This window comes from Lolium perenne, chromosome 1 (genome assembly GCF_019359855.2).
Source record: "Lolium perenne isolate Kyuss_39 chromosome 1, Kyuss_2.0, whole genome shotgun sequence".
In the NCBI taxonomy this organism is placed as follows: Eukaryota; Viridiplantae; Streptophyta; class Magnoliopsida; order Poales; family Poaceae; genus Lolium; species Lolium perenne.
In genome coordinates this window covers 154,083,768-154,103,486 of record NC_067244.2, presented here as the reverse complement: position 1 = coordinate 154,103,486, position 19,719 = coordinate 154,083,768, and the positions used below count along the sequence as shown (strand labels likewise).

Genomic DNA, 19,719 nt, shown 5'->3' with positions numbered 1-19,719 from the left:
GACGTTTGGTATCTCGCATGCTCTATGGTTAGGCCTGGTGGAGACGAAAATAGGCTGATTGAGTTGCTCGGCTGCCTCCACGTTGTGACTAGCACGGACTTTGAAGCACCTCTGCGCTAGGTGTTGTGGATATACTTCATAGGTTTACCATTGATAATGCCTAGATCTGGCAAGCCCGGGTGGCCTACAAATGGTGGTGGTGGCATACGGCCCACCGGACGACCCAGTTGCTGTTGATCAACCTGACCGGTGCTAGGAGTCGGATCCGGCAAGGCCCATGAAGGTAGTCGGATCCGGCAAGGCCCATGAGGTTACCAGTTTTTGTGTTCAAATGCTCAATTGTCAGGTTGGAACATTGTTTGTTAAATCTCTTAGAGTTCCTTTGAATTTGCTAATTTTAAAAGTCTGGACTAGGGATTTCCTAAATGGTAAGATGATTAAGAAACTAGATTCATGGATTGCCAATTCCGCCTCTTCTGGAGGATGACTAACTCTTTTACAGTCTTGCCTCTCGTGTATTCCTTCTTAATTTTATTTTATTTTGAATGGTGTATTCTTTATTAATTACATTTCCATGTTTCTCCTTAATAAAATTTTCATTGAGAAGTTGCATATGCATAAGAGAAGATTCTTTTGGAAAAGAAAAGAAAAGAAAAGAAAAGAAGATCTCACCTAGTAAAGTGGAGCAAAGTTTGTAGATCAAAATCTAAAAGGAGCTTGGGGTTGAAGATCTGAGAAAACGTAAGCTGAGCTTGCTTGACAAATGGTAGTGGAATCTTGAGATTCGGGATGGGCTTTGGCAAAGAATTGTCAAAGCGAAATATTTTTCGCAATCAAATAGTTGCTTATTTGAAACCTAGATTCAGTGTTCTCCTGCTTGGAAAACTATATTGAAAATCAAAAAGATTTATTTTGCTGGGAGGAAAATAGTGTCAAACAATGGTGACATGATAAGATTTTGGAAAGATGTGCGGCTCAATGAGAGACCTTTATTGGAGACTTGTCTTTTATTCTTTGATATTTGTAAAGAACAAGATGTTACTATGAACAAAGCTGTTGGGAAGAATTTTAACTTATCCTTTAGAAGAAGGATGTTACCTAGTTTGTTGGAAAACGGGAATTATATCAAAACAATGGCAGATTCCCTTAATCTGTCTGATTCTGTTTGGTGATCTGAGCTTTGAATCAAAACTCAAATTTCTCCAACACATCTGCCACAAACTTTTGGAGAGAAATATCTTGGGTTCCAATTATATGTGGATTTGAAAAGGAAAAGTTCCCTTAAAAATTAAAATCTGTGTGGCGCCTTGTGCAGAATGCTGTTTTGACAAGGGGTAATATGCAGAAAAAGAAGTGGCTTGGCAATCCTAGTTGTTCTTTCTGTGATCAAATGGGAACATGTAACCACCTTTTATTTTCCTGTCCGGGGGGTTATGGGTAGCATATTTGGAACGAATTCATGTCTGAATTCAATTTGGCAATGTTTTGCTTGGTTTTAGACCTTTTGGCCCAAGGGAGAAGATTTTTTTCTTGTTGATTGCTGCTGTGTGTTGGTCAATCTGGAAGACCAGTAACAAATTACTTTTGATAAGTATATTCTTCATCTCCTATGTCGATTGTCTTCATTGTGTGTTCCTTCACGGAACACTGGTCAGGGTTATACAAGGAGGAGGATAAAGTGCAATTGTTAATGGAGCAGATCAACTGATGGAAGATTGATGCTGAAGTCGCCGGGAGAGGTGTTGTGAATGTTGTTCCATCTGATGCTGATTCAAACCCGCTGATACTCACGGAGAGCTAATGACTATGTCTTTTGTTGGTGGTTTACTCTGACTCGGTGATTTTTTGGTTTGTAATAAGAACTTGTAGGTTAGAGGGGGATAAACACTAGTAGCTGGTTTTTGCCCCGTAGGGATGTTGAGGGCAAACATCCGCAGCAGGTTTCGTGCTAGCACCTCCTTCCAACTTATTTTTTTTCCCTGTCCATTTATTTTGTTTCTTCAGTGCTTGTAAGAACCTGTTACTTCCATTATGCAAGTAACGGAGTTGGAAAACAATCTATGTTTGTTTGCCTTTTCTACTGAATCATGCACGGAATGAGTGATTGGTTTATATATGATAAGACAAATACAAAATATGGTTAGCTAAAATATAATACGGAGTAATAAATGATACATGGAATTGCTGAATGTAGTTTGGGGTGTTTTTATTTTGTTTCCATTGCTGATAGTGGTTGCGCCAATCTCACAGAAATGAAACATTGGGATAAGGCCTAGACAGTAGACAGCCACATGCTTAATGGTAGAAATCCCGATGATTTTGTGTTGCTGTCTACTCTTACACGATATGATAGACTAAACCTGACTGATGCCAAACTAAAAACCAGTTGGATGCAGATTAGACAACTAATATATACAGCAAGAGCGGAGCAGACTTCTCAACAATGACTGGACAGAAATCCCGGCGACAACAGCACTATCATCGATCTGACCGAACCGATTGTGGTGGCGGCTTGCCCTGGTGCTGGTGCTGCTTCATATAATCCTCGATGGCAGAACGAAGAGCATAGTTCGGGGTGATGTGCCGGTGCGCGAGGGCCAGTTTTGTCATGGGGGACGTGTCGTGACCGCTGTCGAGCCATCCCTTGATCACCTCCGCCTCGTAGGTGAAACCATCTGCCGCGGTGTGAGGGTTCCTCATAACCTCCTGCAATAGCATTTGTGTGAATCAGTAAATTTTTTGCGAAGTATACAGGGACGACCATAGGCCACCTTCGCCCCCAATGACATCAAATCAGCATTTTGAAAATCATCAGAAAAAAATGAAGTATGCTGCTATTTGTTAACACGCTAGACAAGACTAAGTTGTATATTCAGCAATCTGAATTTTACAAATTGTTTGAGGGGGGGCATGGCACCCATGACCCTGCACTAGATCGTCCACAATTTTTAGTACTATTGGCCATATTGAAACAAACCTTCAATCTAAACCTGTACCTTGTGATCATGTCTACTTCATCGAGCACAATAGCATATCCTTCAATCCCTTTATTTATTAACATGCTAGTGGAAAATTCATGCAACTTACCTGGGAAATTGGGCAGATGAAGTAGAATGGCGGGTTGCTCTCACCCGGCGCAAGAGATTGTGCTGCGAGTGACACAGAGGCCGCCTTCGCCAGGGGCTCGACCACCCTCCACACCTGGCTCATTCGCTCGGGGCGCCTCCTCCTGCTGACCTCCGCGCACTGCAGCCCGAGCAGCATCAGCTTCTCGGCCTGCTCGAACGGCCACTCCCCGGCCGACCGGTCCACCAGCGTCTCCATCTCGCCCTTCTCCAGCGCGTCCTCCACCTTCCTCGCGATGCCCAGAGGCGGCTGTCCCGTGACCAGACGGAGCATGATGATGCCCAGGGAGTACACGTCCGAGCGCGCCATCAACTCCCCGGTAGTCAGGTACTCCGGGTCCGTGTATGGCGTGCTGCCGGGGTTGGTCATGGTGGGGAGGCGGGATGCGCCCAAGTCGCCGAGCTTGCTGACCAGGTTGGCGTCCAGGAGGATGTTGGCCGGCTTGAGGTCGCCATGGATGGCCGGGCTGAGCTCGCCGGAGTGGAGGAAAACGAGCGCGGAGCATATCTCGCCGATGATCCTCGTGCGGGCCTGCCATGACAGTGGCGGCGTCTCGTTTCGGCAGGCGAGGCGGTCCTCGAGGCTTCCGTTTGGTAGGAACTCGTACACGAGACCTGAAGCCTCCGGGCAACAGCCCATCAGCGTGACGATGTTTGGGTGCCTCACTCTGCTTAGAACAGAAAGCTGCGACAGTAACATTGATCAGTATTCAGTTCAGCACAACTGAAGCAATAATTTTGAATATTTGACCCTTTTGCTCTAAGCAATAAAACAAGCATCCATCGTTAGTTCAGCTTTGGACATTAGCACGGTTTTGACACACTACTTATTTGACCACAAAGTCCTTTTCTCCAAAAGAAGAGAGTAGTCAACTTTCTGTCAACAAGTTCCTTAAATAGTGTATATATTGGTGACAATGAATCTTAAATAGGTAGTCAATGTCACAATAGGAATTAGCAACGTAATTTCAGTAATTTTGGTGGGTTCTGAAATATATTTTCTTGAAGTTATCGGGACTAGATTCAGACCAAATTCAAATTTACTTGATTTTTGTTTAAATTCGAAAGAAAGAAAGCAAAAAATGATTTCTGAAGTTTTAGATATTTCTGTGGGTCTCGAAGTTTACTCAAACCGAAATTCAAAACAAAATGTAACATACAGGATACTGGGGCATAAACGAATACAAAGTTACACATGCTTTTGATGTACATAACCTAAGTATTTCAAACGAATTATATTGTCAATGCTTCATAAGCTACCTATGTTCAAAATTGCAAACGACAGCGTTCAGGAAAAATAAGTGATTACCTCTTGCTGGAACTGTGACTTCCCTTGAGAGCTTTCAGAGTGGAGCATCTTGATCGCCACCGTGGTGTTGCGCAACACACCTTTGTACACACACCCAAACCCACCTTCGCCAATCTTCATTGTGTCACTGAAGTTCCTCGTCGCCTGCCGCAACTCCGACCGAGAGAACTCGCTGAACAATGCCAAATTCAAGCCTGAAGCCATGCTGCGGATCTCTTCCACACGCTCCAGGGCAGTGTCCCTTTCATCCTCTAGTTGCTGAAGCCTCACCCGCTGCGAGTCAACGAGGTATCTGCTCGCTGCCACCATCTCTTCCTTTTCTTCTTTCACTTCAGAGAGCTTCTCGACGGCATCATCACGGTTGCGTCTCATTGCCTCCATCTCTTGCTTCAACAGTTTCATGTCCTCATTTGCCTTGGCTATGGCCTCATCAACTTCCCTAGTCTGCTTGGACACATCCTCAGAAATTTTGACCTGCAATCAATCATTCATTCATTAGCTCTCAGTTCCGGGTCAAAAAGATTGCACCTTAATTTGCCCATGCCCAATTAAGGTGCGGGTAGTCTATCCGTGCAAACTAAATAACCTTTTTGACGAAACTAAAGAAATAACCTGATCATGGCACGGTGCAGTGTTTTGATGGACAGCAAAGACATCATCTATTGGCAATTCGAATGAGCTGGAAGAATGGCTGGATGCTTCCTCGCGGCATGAGCTCGGGAAGCTACCTCTTCTGCCGCTGTCCCAGGAACCCACGGAGATGTCCTCCATGCTCAGAATGCTAAACGTTCTTCGCATGGCTGATCGACAAGGCACCAACAGCGGTGATAGTTTTTCGGAAAGGGACCTCTGGATGCAGCCCTCAACCCCATTCCTGACTGCATGTCGGTTTGGATGTGCGGATACTAGAGATAAAGGAGGTATTTGGCTTCTGACAGCACCAGCCTCTCTGTACACAGTTTAAACAGGAAATAACCCGAAATGATTATGAAAAACGTGGACAGCAACAATCAAGGAAGAAATATTATGAGTAAAAGTAATCTTAAATGAACACATGTAAAGGATCAAGTCAGGTTAACTGAAAAAATGGAGTGTGTTATCTTATCAGATATTCAGACATTCTTAGTACCTAGTGGAAATCAGATGCTCCTTGCATACGAACCAAATCTTGCACGACGGGTCAGCCTGTTGAATAACTGCAAGTGCCGTCTTGGACCTGGGAGCCATCATTTTCCTGAAATTTAAAGAATTGAAAGGCATCACTGAGCTACATTTCTGGTGCCACCAACAGGACATCTCTGAAATTTATCGAAGCTGCATAGTATGTATACCTAGAGTAGTGCTTGTCGGCGGCTGCTCCCATGACGAGCTTGTTGACGCCGTGCTTCGAAACAAGCTCCGCGATCCCCTTGGCGATATCTTCGTTCTGGATAACAAGCTTCTTACCTTTGATCTGATAAGAAAAGGAAAAAATGACACTAGTTCAGTCTGTTGCCTCTTGCCATGTTCAGGCATGACTCATTGTCATTAATTCTAGATGTACCACAGTGATTAAGAAAGCTTAGATGACTGGTTGTGCGCACCTTCATTTTGGAGCACTGGCGGATGTAGTCGTCCAAATGCTTGTTCACCTTGCCCCTTTCGTACTGCCTGTAGGCACTCACCTGTTCTGGTCTCAGCTTGCTAGCGTGAAACTTGCTTCCCACTGTCAAAGTAGTTAGATGAGCAAGTTTTTTGGATGAGGTTAGATGAGCATATTTGAGATGAGATCAAGTGCAATTGATTGCGACTCACACAGAATATCTAATCAACAAAACAAACACAAGAAAAAAGTTGGGCATTTCAGTCAGACTTGACGTACGCTAATCATGGATTGATCTCACAAGGCCGTTGCACTAGTCGGGGAGAAAGTTAGAAGCGATCGGTACGTACTAACTGGGATCATCTGCGCCGGCGCATGGACATGCGCGACCACCACCACCACGGCGCCGGCATTGCCGTCGGAGGCCAGTGCGGCGAGGTGGCGGAGCGCCCAGGCGAGCGTGGACTTGCCGTTCTTGTGCTGCTCCGGCACCGCCACGAACACCTTGACGACCTCCTCCCCGCCGGCATCCTCCTCGGGCGCCTCCGTCGCCGTCGTGCCGCCGGCGCTGGACAGGGAATCAACGCCGCTCCGCTCGCTGGCCGTCTCCCACACCGGCTCCATGGGCGATGCTGGCAGAATGGCGCGTGCGTGCCCGGTAGTCCACTCCGAGTGCCACGGAACATATACATATCAACCCTGCGCGTACGCGATACGGCGCGCGCGCCGCGCAACCGAAAACGAGTTTATCTCCTGGAGTCCTGGGCTGTTCGTTAGTCCTATAGCTAACAAGATTGACTATAGCATTTTTTCAGATGAACAAAATTGACTAGCTACTAACAGAGGATAACAAGGAACAAAATTGACTAGTGTTCTGAGTTTTGTACACTGGACGCCGAACCTGGCACGAAGTCTTCAACTGGCAGGACGGTCCAGGTTTGGGTCAACGTGGTGGGGCCGAGGGAGGCGTTGACTTCTGCAAGTGCTCGCCGGCTTCAATTTAACTTCAGATGCAGAGTCTGGTAAAACAAACTCATAACAAGACACAGTTTGTCGTTGAAATTGCGATGGGAGGAACACTAATACTATCGGAAAGAGGTATAATACTATAATAGTATGCAGCGGTAACACAATTTACATCAGAAACTACAAAAAAAAAGGAGTCCCTCCGTTCCAAAATAATTATCGCCACTTCATCTAGATAGGGGTAGATCTACATACTCCGTACTAAAATGTGTCTAGATACATACATACTTAGATAAAGTTGCACACTTATTTTTGAAACAGATGTAGTAGGCAACCGCATCAGGTTGCCAGCTTAATGGCCATTCAAACATATGACATGGATGCATCCCAAAATTTAACCTCACCGAGCAGAGCTCGGGAAAATATAATTTTGTTACAAAGCTGACAAAGATTAGAAAAATAAATAAACATATGGAGAGTTCCATTTTATGATTCCATTAACCCTAAGGATCTTCTCGCTGTCTCTTCCTACTATACTAGATAGATTCATAGTAGCTATCCAGTAACTTCCTGACGTTCTTATATATAGGCACCAGGGCGAGAAGCGCGATCTGTAGATGTTCCGAGCTGTTCAGGCGGATACTGACTTGCCCGGTCCCCTTATTGCTCAGATTCACACTGCCAATCAAGTTGCTAGATCTTCCAGCAGGAATCTGGGACTGGGCGTTGCACCCAACTGCCAGATCTCCATGCCAATCCACCACCGAAATCGCGAGAGTAGAAAGCATGCGCCCTATTGGGTAATCTTTGTCTCTTAGTGTTGCTTCGAGACGGCCACCATAAGCTGCATCACCTCTCCCGCTCATAGCACCGCCACTTACCAGAAGCCTCAGCTGCTTGTTCACTATTAGTTTGTCTTCAATCTTCACACCAGCTGAGACAGAGTCTCCCAGGAGTGTCGCAGATATCCCAGCAGCCGTGTTATTGCGCCTGAAGTTCTTAAATCTTGACTCACCACGAACAGTGTACGCCATGTCCTTACCAACAGACTGCATATCAAGTCCGACTGAAGTAGTTTTACCCTCGCCATGCTTAACAGAACTTGCAACCTCCATTTGGAGGGAGCTATCCTTCTTGTCTTTTGTTAGCTGACCAGACACAGATAAAGGGACTTTACCTTTGACAGCGAATAACCTTTCAACATTCAGACCTTCATAACCAACATCATGATCCCAGCCCTGGGTCTCCAACACGGGCCTGACAAGCCATTCACTTGGTGTATCCAGAAAACGATAGCGATGGCTAGGATAGTCAGAATCAAAAGTTGAGGGCAATACCATGTCAGGCATAGGCACAGCAACATTGGTTGGAGTACTGTCATCATCCTCAACATTGTTGTTACTGAAATCATCTACTCGATCCTTGGCCTCTGCAGCCATCTTCTTCATTATTTTACGACGCATACTTTCCTCTTTCAGCTGTTTTTTGTAGAATAGCTTCTCTCTATAGTCTAGCTCCTCAAGATATGCCTTCCTCTGTGCATGGTTGAGCTTTGAAAGTTGAGCCTTCGTGAGGCGCTTAAAGGGAGGCAAGTCGTCATAGTCTGAGCCATCATCTGAACCATAACCATCTACTAAATCATCTTCAATATCGTCATCGTCTCCATACTGCTCCTCTGGCAACTTCAGCGGGGCTCGGGACTGAAGAAGTGAAGAGAGGAGGAAAGGAAGTGGAGGAATCCTCGTACTAGAAGGTTTACCACTGGGACTATCCTGCAACTTCAGAAACGAATTGGCCTCTGCTAAGACCTTTGAAGCAAAGCAGAGTAATAGCAGCTGTGGCTTCCAGACTTGTCCATTTGGCAACACTCTCTGGCCTGCCCTATTGGTCCTGCAAGCTGAGTGATTTTCCACCAGAGCGACTGGATTCATGAGACGAACATCACTAGCTGCTTGCCTTATTGCTTGCTGGACTACATGGGACCTCTGGGTGACAAACATCTCATAGCTAAGAGGAATTCCATTTGGCCCATCTGGTGGTGCAGATGCAGCATGAGTTAACACGACTATCGCATTGAACCAGACCGAGGCTCCAAACACTTTGCTGATGGACTGCAGCAGAGGGACATCACCATTGTCCCTACTCTGCATATCCAGTCGGTCAAAATAAAGAACAATATCAGGAGGGTTTTTGCTGACAAGTTTCTTCACAGAATTGAGAACCTTCTGATTGTAGTGCTGGTCTGAAGATGAGCTTGAAAGGCCAGGTGTATCAATCACTTTTACTTTGATTCCCTCAACCGTACCAACTACTTCTTGAACTTTTCTAGTGCTCGATTCAAAAGCATCAGTCTCTAGGTTGACATCATCAAAAATCGAATTGATAGTAGCACTCTTGCCAACCCCAGATTTACCAAGAACCAAGATAGTGCAAGACAAATCAAGGGGCTCATTAGCAGCTTCAAGACGTTCTGCCATATCTTGTGCTCGGTCATAGCTAAAAACGCCACGACCATTTCTTCTAATCTGTTCTGCCAGCCCAAGCCGGTAAAGAACCTGTGAGACCACCATATTGTGAGGCGTTTGCCCAAACCTGTTTGCAAGACGCAAAAACTTAACACGGATCATCTGGAGCTTCTCACGGATTTCATCATTCTCATCTCCATCATCCCCAGCAGATTCAGTATCCTGCCGAGCATCCCTGTCCACAGCGACTGGACCATTAGCACGGACCTGCTGAACCGGTCGGGCGGGAGGTTGCAGCAAGGAAGTCGATGATCCAAGGCCAGCAGGACGAGCCAGCAAAGAGGGGGCATTGGTCTGGCCTTCAGCGGCACTAGAGGATCGTGCAGGAGCAGAGCTAGCTTTATTCTCATCATCAGAGGAGTTTGAGTCATCCAATTCCTCGATCACCACATCAGCTTCACCTCCAGATTGTGTAGGCACCTCAAGCTTGGTATCAGGGGCAGCAATATCTCCCTTGCCATCTTCTGGCTGCTCTTTGCTCTGATCAACCAAGGTAGCTTCTTTAACATATTCCGGTTCACTAGAATTAGTGGGGAGCTCAGGATTGCTATCAGAGCCAGGAACATCTTCACTGCCCCTCTCAGGTTGCTCCTCGAGATGTTCAGCCAGAACAGCATCTGTCACACACTGCCTGATTGCTTCCAACATGGCTGCCTCCTCTAAGCGCTCCCGATGCTCATCATGTGCATCGTCATCCTCGACACCGATCTCGGCATGCATACCATCACCAATTACCTCACCCTCAATGGCGACAGATTCTCCGGCTACCAAAGTCTCCGCATTATCAAAGAACTCCTCGCTATGATCTGAACCAGCCGGCTCCTGCTGCTCTACCTCCACAAACAGATCGGCATCCTCGTCAGACTCCACGGCCGCAGCCGGTGGCCCGTCCTCCGGCGCTGCACCGTTCTGGGCAGCCTGGTGATCTTGGCCGGCCGATGGATCCATGTTCGCCTCGTTCGAGGCCACATCAGACACCGCCACCTCGCCGTCAGCGTTCATTTGCCTGACCTCCACAGCCTCACCGCCACCGCCCTCCTGCGCCGGCACAACCCCCTCGGCCCCGTCCCCTTCTTTGGCATCCAAGATCTCGCCACCACCACCCACCTTCGCGGCCGGGTCCGCGGCGACTTGCGCGGCCCCCGCTTCCTCCTCGGCGACTCCGCCCTGGCTCCCCCGATCCTCCGCCTCCGGCACGCCCTTCTCGCCCACGGCACTGTTGTCCATCGCGAGCCCCCGAAGGCGCGCGGAGCGCAACCCTAGTTCTGGCACCAACAGAGACGGGACGGATCAAACAACAGCGACAGGGGAAGGAAAATAACGTGCGAACGGAAATATGAGGGAAAAACACTTGTGAAAGGCGGAACCTTTGTAGTTGGATTAGGCAGCTCGGGGGGATTGCGTCCAGCCCGCCAACCTCGGCGGCGGCGGTGATGGCGGGCGGCGTCGTAGGAGATCGGAGTTGTGATGGGTTGCCCCGCGCGGCGCGGAGAACAAGAACAAAGACGAAGGTGGTCAGGTCTCTCCAGGCTGCTGCGCCGCTTTGGGGGCAGAACTGGGAACCCTCAAGACAAGATGGTTTACGGCTATGCCCCCGGTAAGTTGCACACCTTTTTTTTATTTTTTGCGAATCTTAAGTTGCACACTTCAAAGCTGCCAACAAAAGAGTTGCAGTGGATTTACGGTGGGATTGCGTTGGAGTGTCATAATCAGGCACGCCACAATGGGCAGTTGATTTTCGACAAAATTGACTTTTTTTCTAGAGTAAACCAAATCAGTTTTCTTCTCTAAAAGCATGCCCGTAAACATTCAAAACGTAAAACGCGAGTTCAGATCACTGAACTCGTGTTTACGGGTCCAAAAAATGCCGGCGCAGATCAGAATCCGTAAACTAAAACTATAAAAAAAGCATATTCCTAAATATGCCACTAGACCCACATGTTGGTTTTTTTTTCCTTTGCTTTCTTCTTCTTCCTCTACTCGATTGCAACCACCATCCTGCTCCGGCCCCCACCTCCGGCCGAGGTACGCCCCTTGTCGCCCCGCGTCGCCGCCGCACCGCCTCTGCCCCGCCCCGCGTCAGCCCCGCGCCAACCTCGCGCCGCTTCGAGCGCTCACATTTCCACGCTGATTTAAATTTGGTTGTCTTCCGGCCGAATTTTGCCGAATTTTGGTCATATTCCGGAAGTCCTCCTGCGGAAATGCACTGTTCGGAGCTGAAGTTTCAGCCCACCAAAACGCCACTAGGAATACAGTTTAGCCTTCAGTTCGACCTTCCAGCCCCTACGAATAGGGGGCAGAGTTTGATTTTCGGGCTCGGTCTATATAAAAAATCGGTTTCGTCCCATTTGCAGTAACTGATCTGCGCCGATTTTCAAGCTGAACCCGTAAACTGACAGTTATTTTATAGTTTTGGCCTGTTTACAAGCTCTAAAGCAGCAAAAATGTTAGGGCCAAACTGAAAAAATAACGTTCCACCGAAACTTTGACCATACGCTTTAGCGTTCAGATCTAACAACTCAACTTCATCAATTTTAGCATTGATCTTCAATTCTCATTCACTGCGACAAAACTATAAGGTTTTTTTTCAAACACCAAGAGATGCGGTGTTGCAGTAGTCAAGTTCGGCTAGTTTTGAGCAAAATGATTAGATTTGGTTTAACTTTAGAAGAATCCCATTTTTTGTCGAACTTCTAAAGAGGGTCAATTTCACGTTCAACAGAGCATTCAACTCTACACAAAAAATTATTAATTCGAGTTAAACATTTTATTTTTTAGTTTTTGAAATATTTATGTTTTGTATTTTATATATCCCAACTTTTGATCGGTTCTTTTTTATCCTATAAACTTTGAAGTTAAAGAAAATTTGACCATTAACATTCAATTTAGCAATTTGATCCTAGACAAACTTAACTAGTTTGATCGACAACGTGGTGGCTTCTTTCGTACATGTAACAACCATGCTATCAGAAAGACAACTAGAAAAATAGTTGCAAGAGAAATGTAGGAAAAAGAATACAATAATATTTACAAAACTAATAATGCAACTACATAAATAGTTTATTTAAAAAGTGAACAATAATTACACAGGGTTGCAAAATAATAACAACAACAACAACAACAACAACAACAACAACAACAACAACAACAACAACAACAACAACAACAACAACCTATAAAAGCTCAAGAGCATATGTATTATTGAGAAAACAAAGAACTACTATCATAAAACTCACAAAACAAGTTGGGATATGAAAAAACTAGTGAAAGTTGTCCATCTATATCTATACCTACTAATAAAGGAAGGAAGGTTTCTCCCCATAATTTTCGTCCGTTTTATTAGCACCCTTATTAGTCAGTTAAAATTACTTGCATTGCCACCGCTTAAATGAACCCGAAACGTTTTTTGGGTAACAATCTGTTTCTTCGTACGATTCTCCGCTTGTGGCTGGCGTACGTTCGTGAAGACTCCGCTCGCACCTGGGCCATGTGGTTTGTGGGCCTGCTTCACAATGAATGGGCTTTCTAGAAGCATCTAGAAAACATGCAATGCAAAATCTACGGATACGACTGGAAATTCTTTGCTAAATAATCCCACCTCGCTTAAGTGCACTTAATCCAGCCGGTTTATATACGTAAATTTTTAGGAATTTCCAAGTCGCCTCCGAGAACAACAAGTTGGTCCAAGATGCAGTGCTTAGGAAGGAATTAAAAGGGCTCTGGTAAAGACAAGAGCAACGAGAGGACGGCGGTGAGAGGAGAGACCGGAGCACGGAAGGACGACCGATGTTTAGGTTCGCCGGCCGGGACCGCCGCAGTCGTGAGGGAGAGGAAGGATCAGTTGGAGGCGGATGGAGAGGGGCGTGTGTGCGCAGGAGAGGAGACGAAATCGAGAGCGGCGTCCTGTGAGCCAACAGGGGGAAGCGGTGAGGGAGGGAGAGAGGGAGGACGGCCGGCCGGCGGGAGATCGGGAGGCAGAGCACGGCCGGCCCCAGATGCGATGCTCCAATGGGAAATTCCCCCCGATCTAAAAACTCATGAAGATTCCTACATTCACGGCCCCAGCTTTTATCTCTTCGGGTCATTTTCCACAAAGAAAATAATCGATGCATGATTTCGCCAGCAGCCACGAAATCATAAAAGGGAAAACATGCACGACCCCTGCTCAACAGAAACGTCTAAAAAGTCAATAAGTGTGTTAGACGTGGGAAAACCATGGAGGAGGTCATACAAGTCACATAATTTTTATTCACATCTCAATCAGATAGGAAAATCATGGAGGTCATACAGGTTACATAATTCCAAGTTGCGGCCGAGCTTCATATCTATCAGACTGGTCAAGCTAAGAAAAACACCTAGCTCTAAATCAAGGTAACCGTCCAGATGAAAAAAATCAACACTCAAATCGTATTGGTTGTTTCATAAAATTTAAATCGGATTGGTTGTTTCATAAAATTTAAATCAGATCGGTCGACCGAGACCGGATCAGTGTAGACATCAGTAATAGAGGATTGCAGATAGCAAGGCTCGAGGGCATCGCACAGTTGACATGTGTCTTCATAAACTCAAAAGTGGTACTCAGAGTAACTATTATATTATTATTACTCATACATTATTATTTCATGCAAGAAGTTTTAGTTTTTCCGCAGCAACGCGCGGGCATTGTGCTAGTCTATATCTATATCTATACCTATTAATAAAGGAAGTAAGGTTTCTCCCTAATTTTTTGTCCGTTTTTTAGTTGCCCCAGATTTTCTGTAGATATTACAACTGCTGCCACCGCTTAGAAAACGGTTCGCACCATCTGTTCGGAAAATCGCGTTCCTGGTCCATCCTCCCGCACAGCACAGGTCTCTTCACCCGCGTCGCACCTGAAGCGGAGGCACAGGCACAGCTAGCGCCCAGGACGCGTAGAGCGGCTTCGGCCCCAATGGAATTGGTGGGCCTGTAATCTGGTACGCACCTTTTTTTTTTCTCTATACCGCACACGTGTCCAAGGGCTCGTACGTTCACCCCACCACACGAATCTTTTTTTTCCCTCGCCCGTTTCAATGACAAGTTAGACCTGCTTCTTGAGCCTTGCACGTTCCATCACATTATAGTGAGCCCAAAATACTTGCACACATTTTCTCTTCCTCATTTTACATCAAGTATTACTAAATATATTTTTTCTTCAAAAAATAGAAAAATACAAAAAACGAAATTATCTTTAATCTTTTAATAATAAAGGAACTAACGTTTCTATAGTTTCGTCTGTCGCTTTGCACTTTCTTCCGTTGCGAAGTGCAGCTTCGTCTATGGTAGAGTTTGTGTTCTTCTTGTGTTATGTGTCCTTCGCCGTTCTTAGGATTCATACGAGTAAAGTCCTGCAATCCTTTGTGGTCGTAGGATTCATATGAGTAGCAGAGTCCTGTCTAGAACCTAACGTGGAATCCTTTGTTCGCTCTATATGGTTCACTTGGTCTCGAACCCGATTGGTCGAGCGTGTACTTTAAATACCTACGCGATGAGGTCCGAAACCACGATTAACTACGCCGTCTGGCCAACCCTCTTGATTCGATCGCGACTCGCCAGGAGCTCCCCCCCCCCCCCCCCCCGCTGGGAAGAGGATGGGTGCTGCGTAGGCGTAGCCGGAACTACGAGCGGCGACACGGAGGCCATTGTCGATAGACACATGAGAGTTGCAAGGGATTGCGTTGGAGGGCCACAATCGATAGGGCCGCGCCCGAGGCGTCTCCCTGTTTCGCTCGCTCCTCGACGCACTGAGCTTGAAGATGACGCTGTTCCTCCTCCACATTAAGGCCAAGCCACTAGGCATGATTTGTCGCCTTCGTGGTCGGGATTCAGTCGATATCGAAAGATTTGTGGGAGAGGATTTGGACATTCGGTGTAGAGGTGGTTTGGAGGAGGATTCGGTGTACCGCCTATCCTGACGAGCACCGGACGATGACGATGACCTCGATTGCCTACCACCACACGACAAGGTAGCTCCCCGTTCGGAGGCCGTGCTTCTCAGGTATAAGGATGGCTGGATGGGGACATGAAACTTCACTTGCATCGCCTTCTGAGCAGCCTCATAAACGTTGGTGGCTATCAAACACCGTAACTGACTAGCAACGTGGTCAGGAGCACGCCCCTAAATACTATGTCCTTGCCACCCCTAAATTGAGATCATCTTATCGAATTTCTTAATGATTTCGATTTTCTTGTATTGGAAGAGGAACTCTTGTTCCAATTTATACCATGTATGAAGTGTTCATGTATATTATGTGATCCATTATTTGAATATATATTATTTGTAGAAATAATTTTAGTTCTTGACAGTAATTACGCCAACGCCAAGGATGTTTATTCAGTAGAAGTATATGGATATTTGAAAAAATATATCTCCCATCGTAATGCATGGACATATTTCCTATAATAATCCTCAACCCAATGCCGCCAAGTACCGCCGCACCTGCCGTCAAACCGATGCCTCATGGACGTGTTAACCACATCGTACCGACAACATAATTTGTGTGACCTACGATGTAGCCCTGCTCCCGCTGCAACGCGCGGGCATTTTTCCTAGTATTTACCAATGTCTTTTCAGTTGTGGTTCCATTTTCTGAAACTATAATAATGTTTCAAAATCAAACTTTTTATAGTTTTGGATTTTTTCAAATTTATTTTCCTGATTTATTCTATCTTTTCAAAAAAAAAAAATCTTCCACTAGGGTGCTAGATGTTTAAGCCAATACCACATCATCAATTGGACCGCTTACCAAGTTGTTAGTGAAGTCGAAGAATGAGTTTGTCTAGTTGTAGATTAAACAAGATTTGGCAAATATTCAAGGAACCATTAATGAATTTATCAATGTTGATAAGACAATGAAACTTTTAGAAGGACCCTCATGCATGAACATCATTGCCTCCTAGAGGGTGTGACATGGAAGTCACTGCCAATCTTTGCCAGTGAAACACTTCGTGGAGTGTCTTATGATCAATTTGCTTGGCTACCTAATTTTGTGCTCGACTTTTCATGAAATATGTCCTCAAAATCCTGACTGGAGAGGCAATTTGAAAATAACGCTATTTATAGGTACACAATTTGAAAATTCGATGAAATTTGGTTGCTAGAATATTGTAGATATGTTCATCTCTTTTCATATGCGAACTAGACACCTCGGCTAGTTTTTATACACGCACCATGCAGTGGCGGACACACAAAAATATTGAAGGGTGGGCACACCTCTATAACTTTTGTTTTTTTACTGCTCGTGTGTGATAAACATTTACCCAAATAACTAAATATAAAACATATTTCAAAAATTCAGGGTGGGCCACGGCTCACCCGGCCACCCTGCTGCGTATACATGTATGTGAAGGACGAACAAAAATCTAACTAGTGCACCGTGCACTGCACCACCCAGGAGAAGCTGCCAAGGCGCATGGCACTTGAATCAAGGAAACGGGCACCTCTGCTGCTGCCTCATGTAATCTTGGACCACGGCACATAGAGCAAATCCCGGGCGCCCGAGCGGTTTGGCGGCGCCCACGGGCGACGGCATCCCGTCGGTGTCGAGCCAGCAGCAGCACCCGACCGCGCCGGCTTCACAGGTGCACCCGTCTTCGTCTGCAGGAGGTGACGATGGTAGGAGTAGGACCGACGACGGGGAGGACGCGGCCAGCTTCCTCTGGCATCGGCAGAGCACCGGCTCCGGTTCACCGGAGACGATGCCGGGCTGTCCCAGGATAATCGATGGCATTGCCGCTGCCTCTTGGGGTTCCTCCCTGGTCGTGTTCCGCTGGATTGCCTGTCGTAGCTCTGAAATTTCTGCTTCTGCTCTCGCAAGAGCTGCTTCGACCTCTTCCCTCTTCTTCACCTCCTCCAAGTAAAGCTCCTCGTATTCTTTCGCCTGCAAGGTTCAGAGTTCTTACTACAGTATTGCAATTGGTTTGTTTTTTACGATCATATTTCTTATTGATCTCACACGATTTTCTGAAGAAGTTGAGTTTATGTCTTTATGGCAAGGAGTTATACCTTGCGGAGAGACGAGGCCACTTCTTCTTCTGCTTTCTGACGCCTGCGAGATTCTTTCAGAGCTCTGTTCATCAGGTCGTCGGCTGCTCTGCATGCCTCTCCGAGTTCCTCATAGAACCCCAACTCAATCTCAATGTCACCATCCTAGAAAGGAAATACAAATATCTCAGAAACAGTCATTCCTGCAAGATCAGCATCTAAAAAATCAGAAGATGTTACTGAATGATCGAGCTCACCTCTTCCTGGTGAGTTGAGAGGTGCAGAATTTCATGACCAGGATTAAGGAGCAATGGTGCAGTGACAGCCGATGGTGAGATTTCTGCTTCAGTGTCTCTACATTGGAAAACAGGGTTAGTTTGCTAAGAAAAGAAGTGAATCGGAGATGTTTTGAACTCGGTTATCGATTTGCCATCAGATAAAAGTTGGGAAGCTACTACGATATTTTTTTTTTTACCTGATGCAGATCAACTGCTCCTTGCAGACGAACCAAATCTTGCATGATGGGTCAGCTCTCTGCATTACTGCTGCTGCTGTCATGCAGACAGGTTTGTCCAATTTTCTGGAGGAGGAAATGGAAAATCATGTAAGCGATTTTTTTTTTTTTTTGCAGAGCATGTCTGAATTTGCAGGAAACAGAGTTCTGTCAGTGTCAGATAGCTACCTCGAGTAGTGCTTGTCCGCGGCAGCCGGGACTACGAGCTCAGTGATCCCATGGAGGCGAATGAGCTCGACGAGACCGGACGCGACATCCTCCTTCTCAATCACCAGCTTCTCGCATTTCACCTGGAATTTACAGACGCTGTGCTTAATTGTCACTTAAAAGGGAAACGTTTCAACCAAGAGAAATGATATGGCACCTTCGTTTTCGAGCACTGATGGAAGTATTCGTCCAGCATCTTGTCCGCCTTCTCGCGCTCCATCATTCTGAACGAGCTCACTTGCTCCGGGTGCAGCTTGCTGGCGTGGAATTTGGCTCCCACTGAGATCGGTAAGCAAGAAAGAAAAAGTCAGTGTCGGGCGACGATGCAGAGGCCGGCCGGAGACTCGCACGCATGTGAGATGAAGGGCGCGCGGCGAACACGTACTGACGGGGATCATCTGCGGCGGGACGTGCACGTGCGTGACGACGACCGTGGTGGCTCCGCCGCCGCCGCAGAGGTTGACGAGAGCCCACGACAGCGTCGACCGCCCCGCCCTGGGCTCCGCCGGCACCACGACGAACACCTTCCTATTCTCCTCCGCCGTCGCGGCCTCCATCCAGTTCTTGCTCGCTTCCTACTGGAGCTCGCACCAGGACACGCGGTTGTGGAATGAGGACGGAGTGCGCAGGGAGGAGACTTTGGACCGGGGGAACGGGAGGAAGACGGTGGCGCGTCGCTCGCCGTGGGGAGGAGGGCCAAGAGGCCACGGGCGCCGGGACGCGACAGCGACGGGCAGGGACACGCGCGCAGGAGCCGACCGAACCATCGGTCAAGCTGGAAGCTCAGGTTGGTCTGAACTCGCTCGTCCCATCACGCCAGGACTTGTGCTCGTTTTGCTGTCGAAATACTTAATTTGTCTTGCGTGTTTGACTAGTTATTACTCATGTAGTTCCCACGGCACGGCAGATAAAGATGCTGGGAATCTGGCATCATCTGCTGGACCTGAACTCTCCTAGGCTGCCGTTTCGAGCTTCCGAAGCTTAATTTGCCGTTTCCAGTAAGAAGATGGCCACACAAATAGAAAACTTAGTGTTAGCCAAATAGTAAAATGTAAGCAACATCGGGTGAAACATTACACGGAAGGCTCGAGCAGAGCCCGACTTTAAATTAATAAAACCCCAACGGCAGAGTACAAAGTCCACAACACCAAAGTCATACAACACACCAACAACATCCGGGCATGAAAACGCCCCCAAACTGAAGCACAGACACACACACAAGGCCGGAGTGTGGTGACCCGGCATACCACTGCATGGTGTAGTATGCAAGTCTGATATAACACCAATGAAACACCGTTTCACTAGTATTATATCGCTCAGAGTGGTACAACAGAAACATATGCGGGTCCAAGGCATGTCTATAGAATTACAACATTGACTCTGTTACATAAGATCATCACAGCCTCCTACTTTACAATGAGGTAAAACTGCAAATAACTCCAGAAGAACGACTCGTAGCCTAGTCTTATCACGAACTCTATTTGTAGAG

At 46.7% G+C, this 19,719-nt stretch overlaps 3 protein-coding genes across 3 annotated transcripts; all 3 read right to left on the bottom strand.

Moving 5' to 3' along the window:
• Window positions 1-2,191: 2,191 nt before the first annotated feature.
• LOC127308425 (U-box domain-containing protein 33) lies at window positions 2,192-6,662 on the bottom strand. The gene is made up of 8 exons (XM_051339251.1): window positions 6,367-6,662; window positions 6,018-6,139; window positions 5,766-5,887; window positions 5,564-5,668; window positions 5,047-5,383; window positions 4,435-4,908; window positions 3,088-3,810; window positions 2,192-2,706 (listed from the first exon to the last, which is right to left on the bottom strand). The coding sequence occupies exons 1-8, from the start codon at window positions 6,638-6,640 to the stop codon at window positions 2,479-2,481; spliced, it is 2,385 nt and encodes a 794-aa protein (XP_051195211.1). The 5' UTR covers window positions 6,641-6,662; the 3' UTR covers window positions 2,192-2,478.
• Window positions 6,663-7,354: 692 nt separating this feature from the next.
• On the bottom strand, window positions 7,355-11,065 carry LOC127308418 (translocase of chloroplast 101, chloroplastic). Its single transcript, XM_051339244.2, has 2 exons — window positions 10,875-11,065; window positions 7,355-10,772 (listed from the first exon to the last, which is right to left on the bottom strand). Exon 2 carries the CDS (start codon window positions 10,732-10,734, stop codon window positions 7,519-7,521), a length of 3,216 nt encoding a protein of 1,071 aa, XP_051195204.1. The 5' UTR covers window positions 10,735-10,772; window positions 10,875-11,065; the 3' UTR covers window positions 7,355-7,518.
• A 5,656-nt stretch (window positions 11,066-16,721) lies between these two features.
• LOC127308433 (U-box domain-containing protein 36) lies at window positions 16,722-19,024 on the bottom strand. The gene is made up of 7 exons (XM_051339259.2): window positions 18,616-19,024; window positions 18,388-18,509; window positions 18,192-18,313; window positions 17,985-18,089; window positions 17,767-17,863; window positions 17,531-17,674; window positions 16,722-17,405 (listed from the first exon to the last, which is right to left on the bottom strand). Exons 1-7 carry the CDS (start codon window positions 18,785-18,787, stop codon window positions 16,950-16,952), a joined length of 1,218 nt encoding a protein of 405 aa, XP_051195219.1. The 5' UTR covers window positions 18,788-19,024; the 3' UTR covers window positions 16,722-16,949.
• Window positions 19,025-19,719: the final 695 nt, after the last annotated feature.

What these genes read in the sequence shown, in the direction of transcription:
- LOC127308418 (XM_051339244.2), bottom strand. Translation starts at nt 10,734, where the DNA reads ATGGACAACAGTGCCGTGGGCGAGAAGGGCGTGCCGGAGGCGGAGGAT.
- LOC127308433 (XM_051339259.2), bottom strand. Translation starts at nt 18,787, where the DNA reads ATGGAGGCCGCGACGGCGGAGGAGAATAGGAAGGTGTTCGTCGTGGTG. An exon ending in TCTCAACTCACCAGGAAGAG is followed by an intron (nt 17,675 to 17,766) that starts GTGAGCTCGATC and finishes TTTCCTTTCTAG; the next exon opens with GATGGTGACATTGAGATTGA. An exon ending in TGGCCTCGTCTCTCCGCAAG is followed by an intron (nt 17,406 to 17,530) that starts GTATAACTCCTT and finishes TGAACCTTGCAG; the next exon opens with GCGAAAGAATACGAGGAGCT.
- LOC127308425 (XM_051339251.1), bottom strand. Translation starts at nt 6,640, where the DNA reads ATGGAGCCGGTGTGGGAGACGGCCAGCGAGCGGAGCGGCGTTGATTCC. An exon ending in GCCGACAAGCACTACTCTAG is followed by an intron (nt 5,669 to 5,765) that starts GTATACATACTA and finishes TTTAAATTTCAG; the next exon opens with GAAAATGATGGCTCCCAGGT. An exon ending in TCATCTGCCCAATTTCCCAG is followed by an intron (nt 2,707 to 3,087) that starts GTAAGTTGCATG and finishes ATGCTATTGCAG; the next exon opens with GAGGTTATGAGGAACCCTCA.